The sequence below is a fragment of the Toxotes jaculatrix genome, chromosome 14 (genome assembly GCF_017976425.1).
Source record: "Toxotes jaculatrix isolate fToxJac2 chromosome 14, fToxJac2.pri, whole genome shotgun sequence".
In the NCBI taxonomy this organism is placed as follows: Eukaryota; Metazoa; Chordata; class Actinopteri; family Toxotidae; genus Toxotes; species Toxotes jaculatrix.
In genome coordinates this window covers 14,786,230-14,801,611 of record NC_054407.1, presented here as the reverse complement: position 1 = coordinate 14,801,611, position 15,382 = coordinate 14,786,230, and the positions used below count along the sequence as shown (strand labels likewise).

The window sequence follows — 15,382 nt, the reverse complement described above, 5'->3', positions numbered from 1 at the left end:
ACAAAGACTGAGGCACTGCTGCTGTGATCTCTTTGCTCGCAGTTTTATTCTGCAGATTGGTTTAGACTGGGGCAGAGACATGAGCTAATTGTATCCTGATCTTTGCCTTCAGGGGTTTCGGAGCCCTGGAGCAAGTATTCTCTGTATTTTGTTCTGTCTACCTTAGCCAAGCTATTGCATTTCTCACTGGTGTAGGAAGAGCAGCAGATCGTGGGCCAAATCGGAGGGAAAAGGTGCACAAAAAGATACTTTATGCCGCTCTATGTTTCAGGTAAGCGGAGATTTATTTGGTTTGCTATTATTTCCGAGGCTGGATGGACTGGGACATTGAGGCGCAGCAGCTTTTACGCATGTGCCAAGCGATTCAAGCGGTACAGTTCTTAAAAAATATTTAACCACTTCCTGGCTATTGTTCCTTAGTTACTGTACAAATGTATGCGCGTGACTACAATATACGAGGCTCTAAAACATCTCGTCTGAACGAACAGCGGATTAGACTGCGATCTTGTCGAGCAAACACTCTACTTATCCACCGTGTGAATTTGCTCCTGGCGCGTTTCAGCTCCGAACACATCACCGTCTCCGTGTCGCTGTTGCTGTATAAGTTGCTGATAACTTACTCAAACCTGCGTTCGTCGTTTCCATGAAGATTTTTTTTTATGAAGACAGTTTTGTCATGAAACAGTTCTGCTTCCTGGCTGCCCCAGATCTTCTAATGAAAGACGCCATTGTGGAGTAATTTTGCCGCAGGCGTTTTTCTTTTTCTCTAAAACAGGATGTACCTTTTACACACGTCAATGCAGAATCTGTGAATCATCCTTTAATACGAGCCGTGGCCGTGTTAAAAGAGTCATATTTATTTAAACGAATACAAAACCGGAGTGAATTCTGTCTTCTCCTTTCCAGTCTTGGCTCTCTGACCGCGCCGTGCGTAATCAACTCCAAGGTCCGGATGCGAATCGGCAAATGTAGTTTACTAAGTGATATACTGGACCTTTTTAGCCCATGGGGCCACGAGATTGCGTAAACAAACACGGATTTCCCTTCATAAAGTGTAGACTTTTAAAATGTATGTTGTTCGTGTATTGTGATTGTGTATTTTGTTACTTAAACATTTCTCATTATACCAGTGAGGGTAAGACTTTTAATGACAGATTTTAAATGAAACATTATAAACAAAATCCTCTCAAGTTTAGGTCACCTGTAGTAAAAGCCAGTAGTCGGTTATACCTGTTTCAGAGGGCGCATGAATAAACAGAGTGAGACTGAGATGGTGGATTATCAGGACCGATCACTTGATGGCGCTGTAGTAACAAAACCATACTACTTTACTGTATGTACAGCATCTGTACATCTGTTTCCCATTAAAATTACATTTAACAAACAGACTGATCTTGTAGGAGACACATATTTAGAAGGCAGATCAGTTAGTCTACATTACATTAGTCAGACTACACCATCAGCTCTAAGATAGAGGTGTTCAACTAAATTGGAACTCCTAGGAGAGAAATAGTGTTATTATATTTTATATTATGGCTCTGCCACTCCTGTGCCCTGGGACACTAAAGTCTGTGCCAGTGAACATGCACCACTGTCTCCAACACCCTGCGGCAACACAGTGCTGATCACACTTCCTTATTTGTGATGTCACTGCTACAATAGCACCACAAAGAGCTAGTAGCCCTACTTGTGATAAAAGTCAGGGGATAATGATGTGCTTGTGTTTGGTAAACACTGGAGTACTGCTGTAATATGTAAGTTGCTTGGATGTAAACTGTGAAACTTTGTGTGAGTTCAAATCGCCTTTTATTCCTTGTTAACAAAGTGGCTGAAGTTCTGTGCCATTGCTGATTCTATGGATTCTCAAAGACAGATTGGATCAACTTGATCCAGAGGCACTGCAAATGATTATTTCCCTCATATGCCACCTCTACTTTCCAGAGATAAAATGCGGTTTATCCAGATATCATATTTTCACTTTAAGGAGCAGGTCAGCATATTTACACTTAACTTTTTTTTTCTTCCAGTCAACCTCTTCATCCTTTCGCTTAACGGCAAAGTATTTTTTTTACACTCAACACATTTCTGCATTTGTCAGCCTCTTGCTGAGGAATAAGCCTTTAAGAAATACAACCAGCTTTAAGTTGTGAGTTATGAGTTTGACATGTCATGTCACAGTGACAAGAAAAAACATGGTGCCAATGTCTGAAGTTTTATTGGAAGTTTAAACAATTACATTAGTAAACTGAGGAATTGCTCTTCAGCTGTGATTAGTCGCCTTCAAATCACTAATGTCCATCTCTATGCAAAGTTATACACACCTGATCAGACCATCTACAATATTTATCCAGGCCTTTTTGTTATGGCAGTCTCTCTACCTGTTGTTTTTGTTCTGTTTTGTTTTTTTTCCTTTCCAGTCGGCAGCGACTGAAGTTAACCCAAAGTCTGTAGTTGTCTGTGTGTGGACATTTGAAACAAATGGCCACGGGCACTAAAGCAGAGACAACCCATCCAGATTATGTAAATACCAGTCTGCCTGCCTCAAACTGAATGTTAATGCCCTGATCTGAAATGCTAATTGTGTCTTGTGTGATATGTCGAAACACTGAAGAGCTGCATTGTGGGATGGAAAATTGAAAGCTAGTTCGTTGTATGTGCTGATCCCAACAGGCCCCTTGACTATTGCAATAGCAGACAGGTACTCGCTTCTTATGGGAGCATTAGCGGGTCATAGCCTGAGCTATACTAGACAGTGAATAAGAGCTATGATGTTTGTTTGTTAGAATATACAGGACGGAAATGATGATTTTGCATAACAGGCATGCCACTGAAAGACCACTGGTGGAAAACAACAGGAGTAACTGGAACAGCCTAAGTACTCCATGCTTTGATGCCCTGTGTCTGTTTTAGATTTGTTTGTGCATACTGTGGTGCAACAAAATTACACAAGCTGAGTAAACGAGCAAATGCCCTAAACACATATATTTCAACTTGTTTCACAAAAGCTGGAAACTCTGGGCACACGTCTATAAACACTGTCACGTGAGAGACTCGGAGATCTGTGCCAAATTCAAAATGGCAACAGGTAGCAAAAGAGTTGATGTGGAAGATCTGCAGTGCACCTCTGATGGCTGATACATGCATGAGCATCAATGGTCAATATGACATCACAGGTTTCCTGATGGATTCTGATGATGCAGTGACCTTTGAACTGTCCTTGAGATGTAAAAGTTGTAAAGGGCAACAATATGATGCAGACATTAGTCCACAACACATGTTATCTTTACTTCCACCAACTTAGAGTGATTTTGTGATACAAGAGCACATTCCCACAAACTGCCCCCCCAACACCTCCCACCCACCCGTTCTCTTTCACTCTCTCTTCTCTCTCCCCTGCAATTTTCCATAATGCCTTACAGATTTTACACTCAATCCACCTTTGCGATGACAAGGCTTTGAGGAAATCCAATTCCACCAAGCTGTTTTCAGAACTTACTCTCCACAGGCACACACTCACTCATACACACACACATACACACACACACACACACACACCACCACCATCTCCACAAATTAGTCAGGGAACAAATTACCTGCATTCTGAGTGTGATCCCACGCACTTTGCCGGCTGCCTTACACAGGTCCCCTTTTGAAGAGCAGCCATGTGATTTCTCTCTCTTTTGCCCTGCAGGCCCCTTTGCCTTCTGCGAGGGATTCTGGAGTTGAATTTTAAAACTATGTATGGCTGCTGCCTGCGCTTATCAGCGCGTGCACAAGCGGCATGCAAATCAGACCAGGATCACACACCGCATTGGAGGCCTACACTCAAAGGCAAGCTTAATTGCTAATTGGGTATCTAGGTGTGAAACTCACACTGCCAATGAGAAGCGGGAATGTGGATGTTTTAAGGCCAGTGGTTGAACTAATTAATTTTAATCTGAATGTTATTAAAAATTGTGGATTCCCTGCATTTTCTATGAAAAACAGCCCAGGAGAGTGCTGTGGCAGTACTTTTAACAGCAATTGGACATGTTGTGGTCTGGTTTCGTACTCCATGATGACATTAATGTGGTGGTTTTGCTATGCTGATGTGGTCATCAGTTCTTATACAGTAACTCTGACATTTGCTGAGAATAAAACTAATGAGAAGCTGATCCAGAAGATGTTTTAAGTGTCTCTGTCTGCTCTGGGGGACAGATGTTTTGGAGGGATGTGATCTGGTTCTTTAGATGTGATGTTTCTTTGCACATTGAAATGGCACATGAGTTATTAATATTCTGTTTGAATGACGAAAAGAGTGTTTTTGCCTTTCAACATTTTTAATAACAGTACACTGGGGCAACTGAAAATGCTATTATTGGGTGCTTTTGTGTGATTGGAAAGATCATGATCAGTCAGGTGGCTTATGATTATGTGTGTGTGTGTGTGTGTGTTTGTGGGTGGATGGTGTAAGGGGCATTTTTTATTTATTTATTTATTTATTTATTTATTTTTGCTTGAGTGGGTTAGCCACCGTTTCGGTTTTGTCAGTGACTGAACTTTGGACTTTGTGGGGCTGCTGTGTTCAAGGAGGGTTTGACCTCCTGAACAAAACGGCTGCTGAACAATGGGGCTGCAGTATCAGTAAGGAGGGCGACCGCGCTCAGAAACACTGCTCCAAAAAGGGCAAAGGCCAACTGTGGAAGGTCCAGGTGTGCGCGTTGACCCGGCTGGCACAACCAGACGATCACATTTTGTGAGGCAGCATTTGTTTTATTCTGAAAATGCGACACGCATACCTGCCACTGAAACAGCGACAGCCCAAAAGAGCCGCGGGCGCTACAATGCTAATGTTGTCGGGGGCTTTGACTTCTCCCAGCCATTGCAAAGACGCTGCTCTGTGTGACAGCCACGGCGCCGCTCTTCCCCCGGTGTTCGCTATCCCTCTCTCCACATTTGGCAGGTGTGTTGGAAAAAGCCCGACCGCGTCCTATCAGTTAACCTTAAAGTCTGCGCAGTAATGGACGAAACGGATATCATGGACTTAACGCATCAGAAAGCGAGAAAGCGACCGCGTCCAATCAGTTCTGCGGATGAGTCCGTGCACGCTTCCCTCAAACGGCTCCCGATCCGAGCAGCGGAGTGCAGGGAGCCCTCACTGATGTTCGCAGTCAGGGGAGAGCCTGTTCCCGCAGCATCTCTCAAGCAAAATGACCATTCGGTGACTTCATCTCCAACCACAGTGATGCCGGCGCAGGTAAAGTCTGATATTGTTTGAGGAAAAAAAAAAAGAAGAAGAAGAAAAAAAAATCTGAAATAACTGGAAGACTGGGGTCGACCTGTCACTTCTGCTGGCGGAGTGAAGTGAATGCACTTAGGTTTTATTGAATGCTGTGTGAATAGATTGTCTTCCTGCTGTGCTTTAATGTAGAGTGCGCACTTAATTGTCACGTTATTTCAATATCACGCACGCACAGTCCTCTGTTTGCCGCTTTCCTACTTTAATTTACTGCTAAGTCTTTTTTTAAATGGTTTTTAGCAAATGTTTGTAACATTCAAATCTAGTCATCCTCAGCAAATGAGATGTTAGAGACACTAATTTCCCCCCATCTTCACTAGAGGTCTGAAACTTTCGGGGGTTAAAAGTAATTTTCTTCTGAGAGCTTAACAGAAATTGTCTGCTAATGGTGTTTGTAGGTTAACAGGAGACAGTTTCTCCAAATCCTATTACAGTTTTCAAATCAAGAGTCATTATTGCTCATTTCCAAGACTGTGAGATTGATGCTCCAAATTAATTTGGTTTTGGAGATTATGGCCCACAGGAGTGGATGCCTGTGCTTTGTGGCAACATTCAGGTCAAGGTCAGGCTGCTGTAACTTGCAGTGAAAAATCTTCCCTTGTACTCCTGACTGTGAAGTGTGTTACACGGCAGGATTGTTTTGACTTAGACTTGTGTCTAATAATTATTTGTAAATCTGCAGATTTGTTGGTTGTTGTAATGGTGTCTTTTGCATCTTTGATTTGCAGCAGAAAAACAGATTTCGATGCACCTTCTATCAATCTTACCTACATGTGTCATAATATTTTCTCCCTTGTGTTGTTTGAAACAGGATAATCGCTCCAGCATGTCCAGGCCCATGATCACACGGTCACCAGTGTCTCCCTTGAGTAACCAGGGCATCCCCACACCTGCACAGCTCACCAAGTCCAACGCCCCTGTGCACATCGATGTGGGCGGACACATGTACACCAGCAGTCTGGCCACCTTAACAAAATTCCCAGAATCCCGGTGAGTCTCCTGTACTATGCTTCTGTATTTTAAGTGTGTTATAGAAATAAAGTTGGGCGTTTTTGGCCACAAGTGAATGCTTGTGTCTAGTATTTAGCTTGTATCAGGAAGTGAACTTGTGAAATATTCTGTGTTTTATAGGGAGTTTATTCAGTTCAAGTCAGACGTGTTTGTAAGCATCAGAATTTCTTCACTGTTTAGTGCCATCCTGTTTGATGTTTAATGTCAACTCGGTGACATTAAACAGTCAAATGTCACATCTCTTCAAATCACAAAAATATCCCATGGATGCACTTGGTAGAAAATACTGAGTTTTGACAAAATGTTTGCTCCACAGAGCTTCTTTATCAGCTGCTTTGGGATTTATCAGGTAGTATCACAAAATGTCTCCTTCTCAAATAAAGCCCACAGTTATTTTGAGCGGTAAACAATTTGTAGGAGCTTCAAGTGCAGAATGCAGCGCGTAGACAAAAGCAGCTTGGTTATTCTGACAGATGTCACAGCAGCAGTAAAGGGCCAAAGGGCATGGGGCCATCTGGAGGCCAGGAGGCTGCACTGTCGCTCTGAGCCCAGGCCTGGGGGTGACTGGCAGCCTGCCTAGGGCAACCAACTACCAGCTGGCCCTGACCTCTCCAGACCACCTCTGTTTTTAATCTTTTCCTTTCTTACTGTCTGTCTTTTTTCCTTCTGTCTGTCTTTCTATCCTTCCTCCTTTCTGGTTGATGCGTGTATTGAGCTTGGTAATGTGTGCATCACTGTGCAAAGGTGTGAAAAACATTTCAGAACTTGAGAAAATTGAGTGAGTCACAACCCTTTGCACATGCTTCACCGTGTCATCTTTGACTCTTTCTTTTTTCTATCCCATCTCTCCCACTGCACAAGGTGCAGGGAACAGACGCATAAGCTCCAGAGCAGTACTCTAGATTATCTTTAAATAATGTTATGAATAATGTTATGAACTTTTGTTAATGTTGACATGTGGTCTCTCTCCCTCCCTCCTTCCCTCCCTTTCTGCCTAACCTGGCCCCCTCCCCCATCTCTGTGGGTAGAATTGGTCGTCTCTTTGATGGCACAGAGCCTATAGTCCTGGACAGCCTGAAGCAGCACTACTTCATTGACAGGGATGGACACATGTTCCGCTACATCCTCAACTTCCTCAGGACGTCCAAGCTCCTCATCCCAGATGACTTCAAAGTGAGTGGATGTCCATCCTAGAAACTGTAAATTCCCATCAGCCAGTCAGCAGTCCTACAACTTAGCACACACAATGAATGCTAAGGCCATGGAATGCCTTTGGTCACCACTGGTCCTCCTTGAATTGAAGAAAACGGTTCCCATGCTGGAGAAAAAAATCATGTGGGTCCTTTCAAACAAAGCTCAATCATGACGCATTTACTCATCATGGGATGCAGTTTGGTCCCCTCCAGCCAAAGATTCTTCGAGATATGTTAATAAAACAATAAGCTTTCATCAAGCCAAATAAACAAATGCTGTGGCGCCCATGACCACATAACATGTGCTAGATTTCACCATTGCTCTATGTTCTTGTGGCACTTGTCCATCCAGGGTGAGTCTCGCAGTATGACACATTAGCATTCCTTCTTTTTTACTCTTATGTGTCATTTAGCCTGTAATTACTTAGCTTGCCTTAGGAGAAAACAAATAACCGCATTATCTGATGGACTGTCCACAGTGTGACTCAATCAGTGGAAAGTATGTCAGCTAAAATAAGCAAAGACAAAAGACAGGCTCAAGTTCAGACTAAGGCCACTTTCACATTGCGGAGTTTTTGAGAGGAGCATGAGAAAACTTGAATGTGGTGCGATTTTAGGCCCTGCAGTCCTGCGGGTAAAGGATCTCCTCCTCTGCCCCACGCAACCCTGTGTTACATGTCGCACTACATCTCCTCTACTCAGTATCTTTTGTAATTTTTGCTGAATGGTGTCTTGGCTAGGGTTCATTGCTCGTTCATGTAGAACAGTTGTTTCAAACTTCCCCGTTGTTTCCTTTTTGGTTTGTATGCACATTAGAAAGAAAATCACAACCTCAAACAAATTAGGTTATTCTGTTTTTGGTTATTTTGTTCTGTGGTATAGCAAGATGTACTGCATAGTACATTTAGCTAGCAGCTTCCAGCTCCAAGTCAGTGCAGTCTACCTTGATATCCCGGAGATGTATAGTTTAACAATGCTTGTATAAACAAAAATGTTATTGTAGGAAAGTTTGAAGGAGTATCTGAGCTTTTTTGTCAACAAAATCATTCTACATATTTCATATGATGTATTGATTGCAAGTAATATATTTAATATAATATAGTATTTTCTAGTTTTCAGCAGATACTCACACATTTCTTTTCCCTCTTCCAGGACTACAGTCTGCTGTTTGAGGAGGCCCGGTACTTCCAGCTGCAGCCCATGCTTGCAGAGCTGGAGCGTTGGCGCCAGGACCAGGAGCTGGGCCGGGTGTCACGCCCCTGCGAATGCTTGGTGGTGCGCGTTGCACCTGACCTGGGCGAGAGAATCACGCTCAGCGGTGACAAGGCCCTGATTGAAGACGTGTTTCCAGAGATTGGTGACGTCATGTGCAACTCCGTCAATGCTGGCTGGAACCATGACTCCACGCACGTCATCCGTTTCCCACTCAATGGGTACTGTCACCTCAACTCTGTCCAGGTAATAGGAAATTTTGGCCTCCGAGGGTGTATGGTCATTTATTCTGAGTAATTTATTTCTCAATAAGTATAAACACTCAAAGGTTAGATGATGTAGTGTTTTTCTATGTTTTTCCATTCGATTATATGCCCAAGGAATTGACTGAGGTGATGATCTGTTCATTGAGCTTCTTTTCATCTGCTGTTATACTGTAGACTTAAAATTTTACTGATGTGTGATTGCAAAATCTTATCTTTTTTTAATCTAATCAAATCACAAGAACAGCCTTGCAGAAAAATAAGCTCTTTGATGAGTTCATCAAAAGCATCAGTTTAGCAAGCCATCATTACGCAAGTCTACCACTATCTTTACTTTTCTGTGATCTGACTGGAATAATGATTTTCACTTTGGCTCTGGTTTTGGAGAATTGTCAGCTACAGTAGTTTCTTATGTATGCCTTTGAAATACTCTTAATACGGTCCTCACATCTTCCCCAACTTTCTGTGTTCCACAAAAAAGAGTTACAATTAAATCCTTAAGTAATTTTGAGTGTTTTAAACTTTCAATGGAAAGTGGGTATCAATGCCAGTGCCTGCTAAAAATGGATAGTAAAGTGGCTAATTGTAGACTTCATCCCATCAAGTGAGGGAATATTGGACATCTTAAATCATGATGGAGAGTCACATGAATGCGCAAACCAAGGTGGTGGCGGAGGTCTGGCTGACAGCAAGAGGAAGTAGGCAATTCAGGATGCAGTGAAACACTTAAGTAGACATAAGATGAGATGATGCCCCTGAGTGTCTGAGGGGGCTGTTGGATCAATGCTCAATTTAAAATTAAAATCAAGCCAAGCAACTCCATGTATTTTTCCAAGAAATCCAAGAAACAAATCAGTGGAACACATTTTTCGTAAGATTTCTTACCAAATAGTAGTTCAAAGAAAGAGTTGCACAGATCCACAACACTCCTGATGCACCAATACACAAATACCAGCAATTTCTATGCGCCAAAACAAAGCAGAGTTAGAAAAGTAGTCTTGCCATATCTTGATTAACGTTAAGTTACATTAAGTGTTGGGAAAGTTGTGATTTCGAGGGGGAACAAAATTATAACCTAATGTCTTTTACTATGCAAAGATGGATCTGTAGCTCAGTTTCTTTTAAGAACTAAAGGCCAGTGCACTCTGGACACGTGCTGTTACATTTATACTGTATAGACAGGATTTAATAGTATCTTTTCTTAGGCATGAGTTCTAGGCCATACTTCCAAGACTAAAATATGACTGTAAAACAAAAGCTTCTACATTCAGCAAAATGTGTTAAATTCATCTTTTATATTCAGCATGTATTTGGCAATATTGTATTTCTCTAATTATATATTGATATCCACTAATTCATTGATGGTAAAATCCTCAGATATGTATCAATAAATGATGGAAGAGAGGCATATTTTAAAAGATTTCACAATGATTTGGACTGTGTCTCTGTCTGAGGAAGTCAAATCTCCATCTCCTTTCCAAAAACACACAAACAAACCCCTCTCTGAAGTGTGCGAGTCGTGGAGAGCGAGCAAGAGAGTGAGCATGCTCCCTGGCAGGTTGTCCCCAGGCAGGGCCCATAATCCTGTTTGGTTATTAAAGCACGCCGGCGGTGGATGCTGTATCTGCGGCTAATGGAGGCAGGGCGGGGGTTTTGAGAGAAGGAAGGGGGGCATAGAGAGCTGCCAGCAGTAGGGGGACCTTTGTAGTTTTGGCGGAGGCTTGGGCCTGGGGCTGGGGAGAAATGGGGAGAGGGGGTTTTGCTGAGCAGCCCACACTGAGCCAAGTGGCAGAGAGAAAGCCTCACTGCTCCCTGGGGCCTCTTCGATGGAATGTGATCCTACAGCCCCCCTGGACACGTCTGTAGATGTCTGTAAGGCTGCGAGATCAGGAACAGCTACACACAAACATACACACGCAGTCAGACAAACACACACATACACCAGAAAACAATGAAAATGAGGCATTGGGCAAAAAATGAGGCTCTTGGTTTTGTGGAAGTCTCATCCAAATTCCCGTCACAGGCCGTATGTCGCTGCAGCTTACTCCCAAAGCTGTTTCCAATGCTAGACTTAGCACTAACTCGGCAGCATGTAAGTGGAGGAGTTTCAGATTGTTCAGTGTTTTCCAGTTTTGCAGTAATAAACAAAAGGTTAGAAGTTTGTGGTGATTTGGTATCTGGCATCTGAAGTGCTTATAAAGGGTGCTATTGATGGTTTCTTCTCCTGTAACTGATGTCCTGTATTGCTGCTTACACTTTCCTCCGTCTTTACATTCTATCTTTTTTAGGTTCTAGAGCGTCTCCAACAACGTGGCTTCGAGATTGCTGGCTCCTGCGGTGGAGGCGTGGACTCATCCCAATTCAGCGAGTACGTCCTGAGGAGGGAACTGAGGAGGACAGGTCAGCGAGGACCCAATTCAAACAGGATAAAGCAGGAGCAGCTGGACTAGAATCCTCCCGACCATTAGGAGGTGCTAGACTTTTCTGTGGCAGCCAAACGCTCGATGCTGCAGAGCTCTGTGGACTCTGTTTTTCTTTGTTTCCTTGTTGTTTTTGTTTTCTTAAACTTGAGAACCATCTAGAGAATAAAAAAAAGGTGCAACAGGAGATTTTTGCCATAAGAAGATACAAGATATTTGGTAAGTTTGAGATTGCAAGGACATTTGTGATTGTCTAGCCCCAATAAACCAATTTAAAAAGGATTTATATACGCTGGATCCCCAAACAAAGTTTGTTTTAAAACTTGGAGCCTACATTAGGTTGAATATGATTTCTATTATACCCATATAAATTAAAAAGGCTTTTATCGCTTATGTAGTACGTTGCATAGCTTGTCACCAGTGACTTGATTTTGTTGTCTCACTGGCAAATTGGCCAAGTTTGTTTTTATCCCTCGCTGTAAAAAGGTCACTCATGTGTTGCTTACAGTACAGAATGTCTCAGTTGTCATATACAGTTAGTTTCAACAAAGCATCTTTTTTTCACAATAAACATGATGTTGAATATTGTGATACAAATGAAGTGTTTTTTTTTACTTTAATGGAAGTTATGTTATTGGATTATGCCATAAAATATAGTTGACATTAGTATCACCAAAATTTAACATCAAAGACCATTCTATACGCAGTAAAGTAAATAATTTAGTAAATTATTATGTCACACCATTTGCCTCATTTGGGAGTATGAACTACTAACCCCCATGTGCTACGTTGGGAATTATTTAATTGGATCATAATGTTCCTCTCAGTGACGACCTGTAAATTTTTTCATTGTATATGTGTTTGTGTTTTTTACATTGAATCTTTTTAAAGCAAATTTGTTGCCTCAGACATGGCTGAACAGATTAAAAGCTTATTGTACTACCCACTCCAAGATCACTTTTACTTGTAGCACATATTGATATGAAGTTGGATATAAAGTATTTCTAAGATGACTGACCCACCTACGCTCCCTAGATTTGAGTAAAGAGGAATGTAGCAAAAAAAATGTGAAATAAATCTCAACTAAAGTTGTCATGGTGTCTGTTCGCTGTTTTTACATTGCTGCAGGGACTGCTTTCACATTTGCTATGTCTGCCCAGTGCTGCATTTGAAGCACAGTGGTTAGATAGTACTTCCTTAAACTTGAATTTACTGCATCTGTCCTACCTCTGACGATTCCTTCAGTGGCGGTGGCAAACAAGAAGCAAAATCTTCTACATTATGTAGTGTTTTAGCTTTCTACAACCAGAGAGGTGAAGCTAACTTTACCAAGGCAATATTGTACCTTGGAGGATTTATGCTGGTGCATCAGTGACTACTTGGGGCATTCTTTACTTAGTTATATTGAATAGAGCCGACTTCTCCACGCAAGTCCTGTCAGTTGTGCTTCCTCGTATCCCTGCAGGGCCAAAATCCAAAGTGAAATCCCACACGGAGCCCTGTCGTCTTGTCTTCATCCCTTTTGGCAGAATCTCCACTTTCTTTGGCTATCTGCGGTTTGTGCTATATGTCTCCCTTTCAGGCCTTTTTGCCCTAGATTCCCTTTTGACTGACTGTTATTCTCATAAGCTAGAGGTGCAACTGTGATGTGAGTGGTACACAGCAATGCTTTGCTCTCAATCATAAATTCAAAAATTTCTTTGCCTGTGTAATTAACAAGTATTCATGGAGCAGGTGTCAAACACATCAACTCTCAACTAAAACCATTAGAGTTGGAATAATTAAGTGAAGTGCAAATTTCAAGTGTTTAGGGCAATACAATGAACTTTAATCATATCACTATCAAACCCACATATTCTCAGTCTTTATCATTTCAGATGAGCAAAGTACTACCTGATACGTATCTAAAACATGTCACATTAAATAATTTTCTGGAATTTTTAGAAGCATAAATACAACAGGCCGTGGTTTAAACGATTATGTGCCAGACTCTTACTTGGGCACGTGCAGTGGCTTCCTGGACTAAACGCAGCCAAGCTAACTGTTTCCCCTGTTTCCAGTTTTTGTGTTCAGATAATCTAACTTGCTGCTGGCTTTAGCTACATATTTATTGTACAGACAGCACCAACTTTTTCCTCACACCCAGCAAGAAAGTGAATAAGGCTGTTTCCCAACATTCCATTCATACATACAAGCAAAGAGTTTTTAGAATGAAAATCATTGACATACTGTAGAAATCTGGCCACTAAGTTTTGTTAGCTTGGCGAACAACAATGGATGACCATTAAAAAAAAATCAGTGTTTTCCTAAAATAAAAATATTGTTAAAGATGGCAGAGAAAGAAAATTAACACGTGCTTAGTTTAAAATTCAGCAGTACTTTTTGTGCACCCTATGTGATTTTCAAGTTTGGTACCTGTGGGGCAGCCTGAGTATAATGAGACCCTGTCCAGCCCTATTTTCTCTCACTTCCTGGATTCAGACTAACTTGAAAAGGAATTAGAGATATCCTTCTCTCAGGACACAGCCTGTTGGAGAAAAGATGAATGGTATTAAGAAACTGACTTCCAGTCCTTTAGAGGACAGGGGTTTTGAGGAGAATAAAGTAATTTGAGATCCTCCTCTTTTCTGTGGTGTGTCTGTGATCGTGTCTCTTTCACTCTCTTTCTCTCTAGTGATTATTTCCAGTCATCAAAAGGCAGAGTAGGGCCTGGAGAAAGTGGCTTTGGCCATCTTTCCCTCGCTCCCCAGGCTCTGCTTACTCACCACTAGTGAAGGTCAGTGGATGGACTCATTCACCTCATCTTCAAATCACCAGCCCTCACAGTGCTCAGTTCCATAGCCCAGTGCAAGCAGTGGCAACTGTTCCTAATGAATGTCCTGACTAAATACATTTAATAGAAGATATACTTTGTACTCTGAATTTAGTCTTATTCTATCTGCAGTCTTCTTTCTCTCTTTCTCTGTGTTGATCTGTAGGTAATATTCTGCACTGTAGGTGCCTCCTACCTTTATTGAAAAAGCCTCCTGGCCATTTTATGCCAGCACGATAATTATAAATGTAACCTGTGGCAAAAAAGCAAAACACAACTCCCACATCTCTCCCTTGCCATTTCTCTCTCTCTCTCTCTCTCTCTCTCTCCCTCTCTCCCTCCCTCTCTCTCTCTCTCTCTCTCTCTCTCTCCCTCCCCTCCTCCCCCACCCTCAGCCTCAGGAGCTGATTTCAAATTTTCAAAGATATCTCATAGCAAGGCTGTGAGACTGAAGTCTCATAAATACCTTTATTATAATATAATGGCCACATATTTCTAGCCATTATTTCTAGTGGAAAAATTAGTTCATCTGTGTGATGAATGCCTCCACGGTCTTTGGGGCTTTAACTGTTCTTAGATGGACAATCACTGGTAGGATAATATCTCAAATGGACACTCGCTAGTAGAATAATATGTCACAGTGGCTTTGCTTGAGTTATAGAAATTCAAGACATAGTGTAAAATGAGGCCAGTCTACATACAAAAAAAGAAAAAGAAAAAAAAGCTCAGCACCTGCTGAGTTCTTCAAATCCTTGTTACTTTTGTTTCTGCTGGACCATATTAACATATCATCCTTAATGTCCTCCAAGTTTTCTATTTTGTAGGAGCCAAAGGCAACTTGTAACGATCCACTTTTAATGTATTGCAGATTGTAACCCAGTAAGCTTTGATAACCTCCAGTCAACCCAGCCATACCAGATATTTTGACACGAGGACAGTTTCTTGGATAGTGGAGCTAGAGTGGAGGTGGATGGCTAGCAGCAGCATGCAGTGACTCTTACACAGAGGCAAGTAGAGCATGGAAGCATTTTAAATCTGTCTTTGCATTTTATTTTGGTCACAGTATGTTTTAATAATAGTGCTTGTGATATCTCACATGTGGCTCTGACTTGCAACTGAACATTTAGCCCACTTCGTAGAAAATACAGAGATATTTATTGTGTATTGCCATTCAGCCTAAAAATATCAAGATA

At 41.8% G+C, this 15,382-nt stretch overlaps 1 protein-coding gene across 2 annotated transcripts; it reads left to right on the top strand.

Annotated features, from left to right (window-relative positions):
* kctd1 (potassium channel tetramerization domain containing 1) lies at positions 1-12,423 on the top strand. 2 transcript variants are annotated; one of them, XM_041054795.1, is made up of 5 exons: positions 1-271; positions 6,090-6,268; positions 7,318-7,462; positions 8,635-8,940; positions 11,246-12,423. In XM_041054795.1, exons 1-5 carry the CDS (start codon positions 263-265, stop codon positions 11,405-11,407), a joined length of 801 nt encoding a protein of 266 aa, XP_040910729.1. In that variant the 5' UTR covers positions 1-262; the 3' UTR covers positions 11,408-12,423. The 2 variants fall into 2 exon arrangements, with proteins under 2 accessions (XP_040910729.1, XP_040910728.1); XM_041054794.1 differs by lacking the exon at positions 1-271 and adding an exon at positions 4,421-5,236.
* Positions 12,424-15,382: the final 2,959 nt, after the last annotated feature.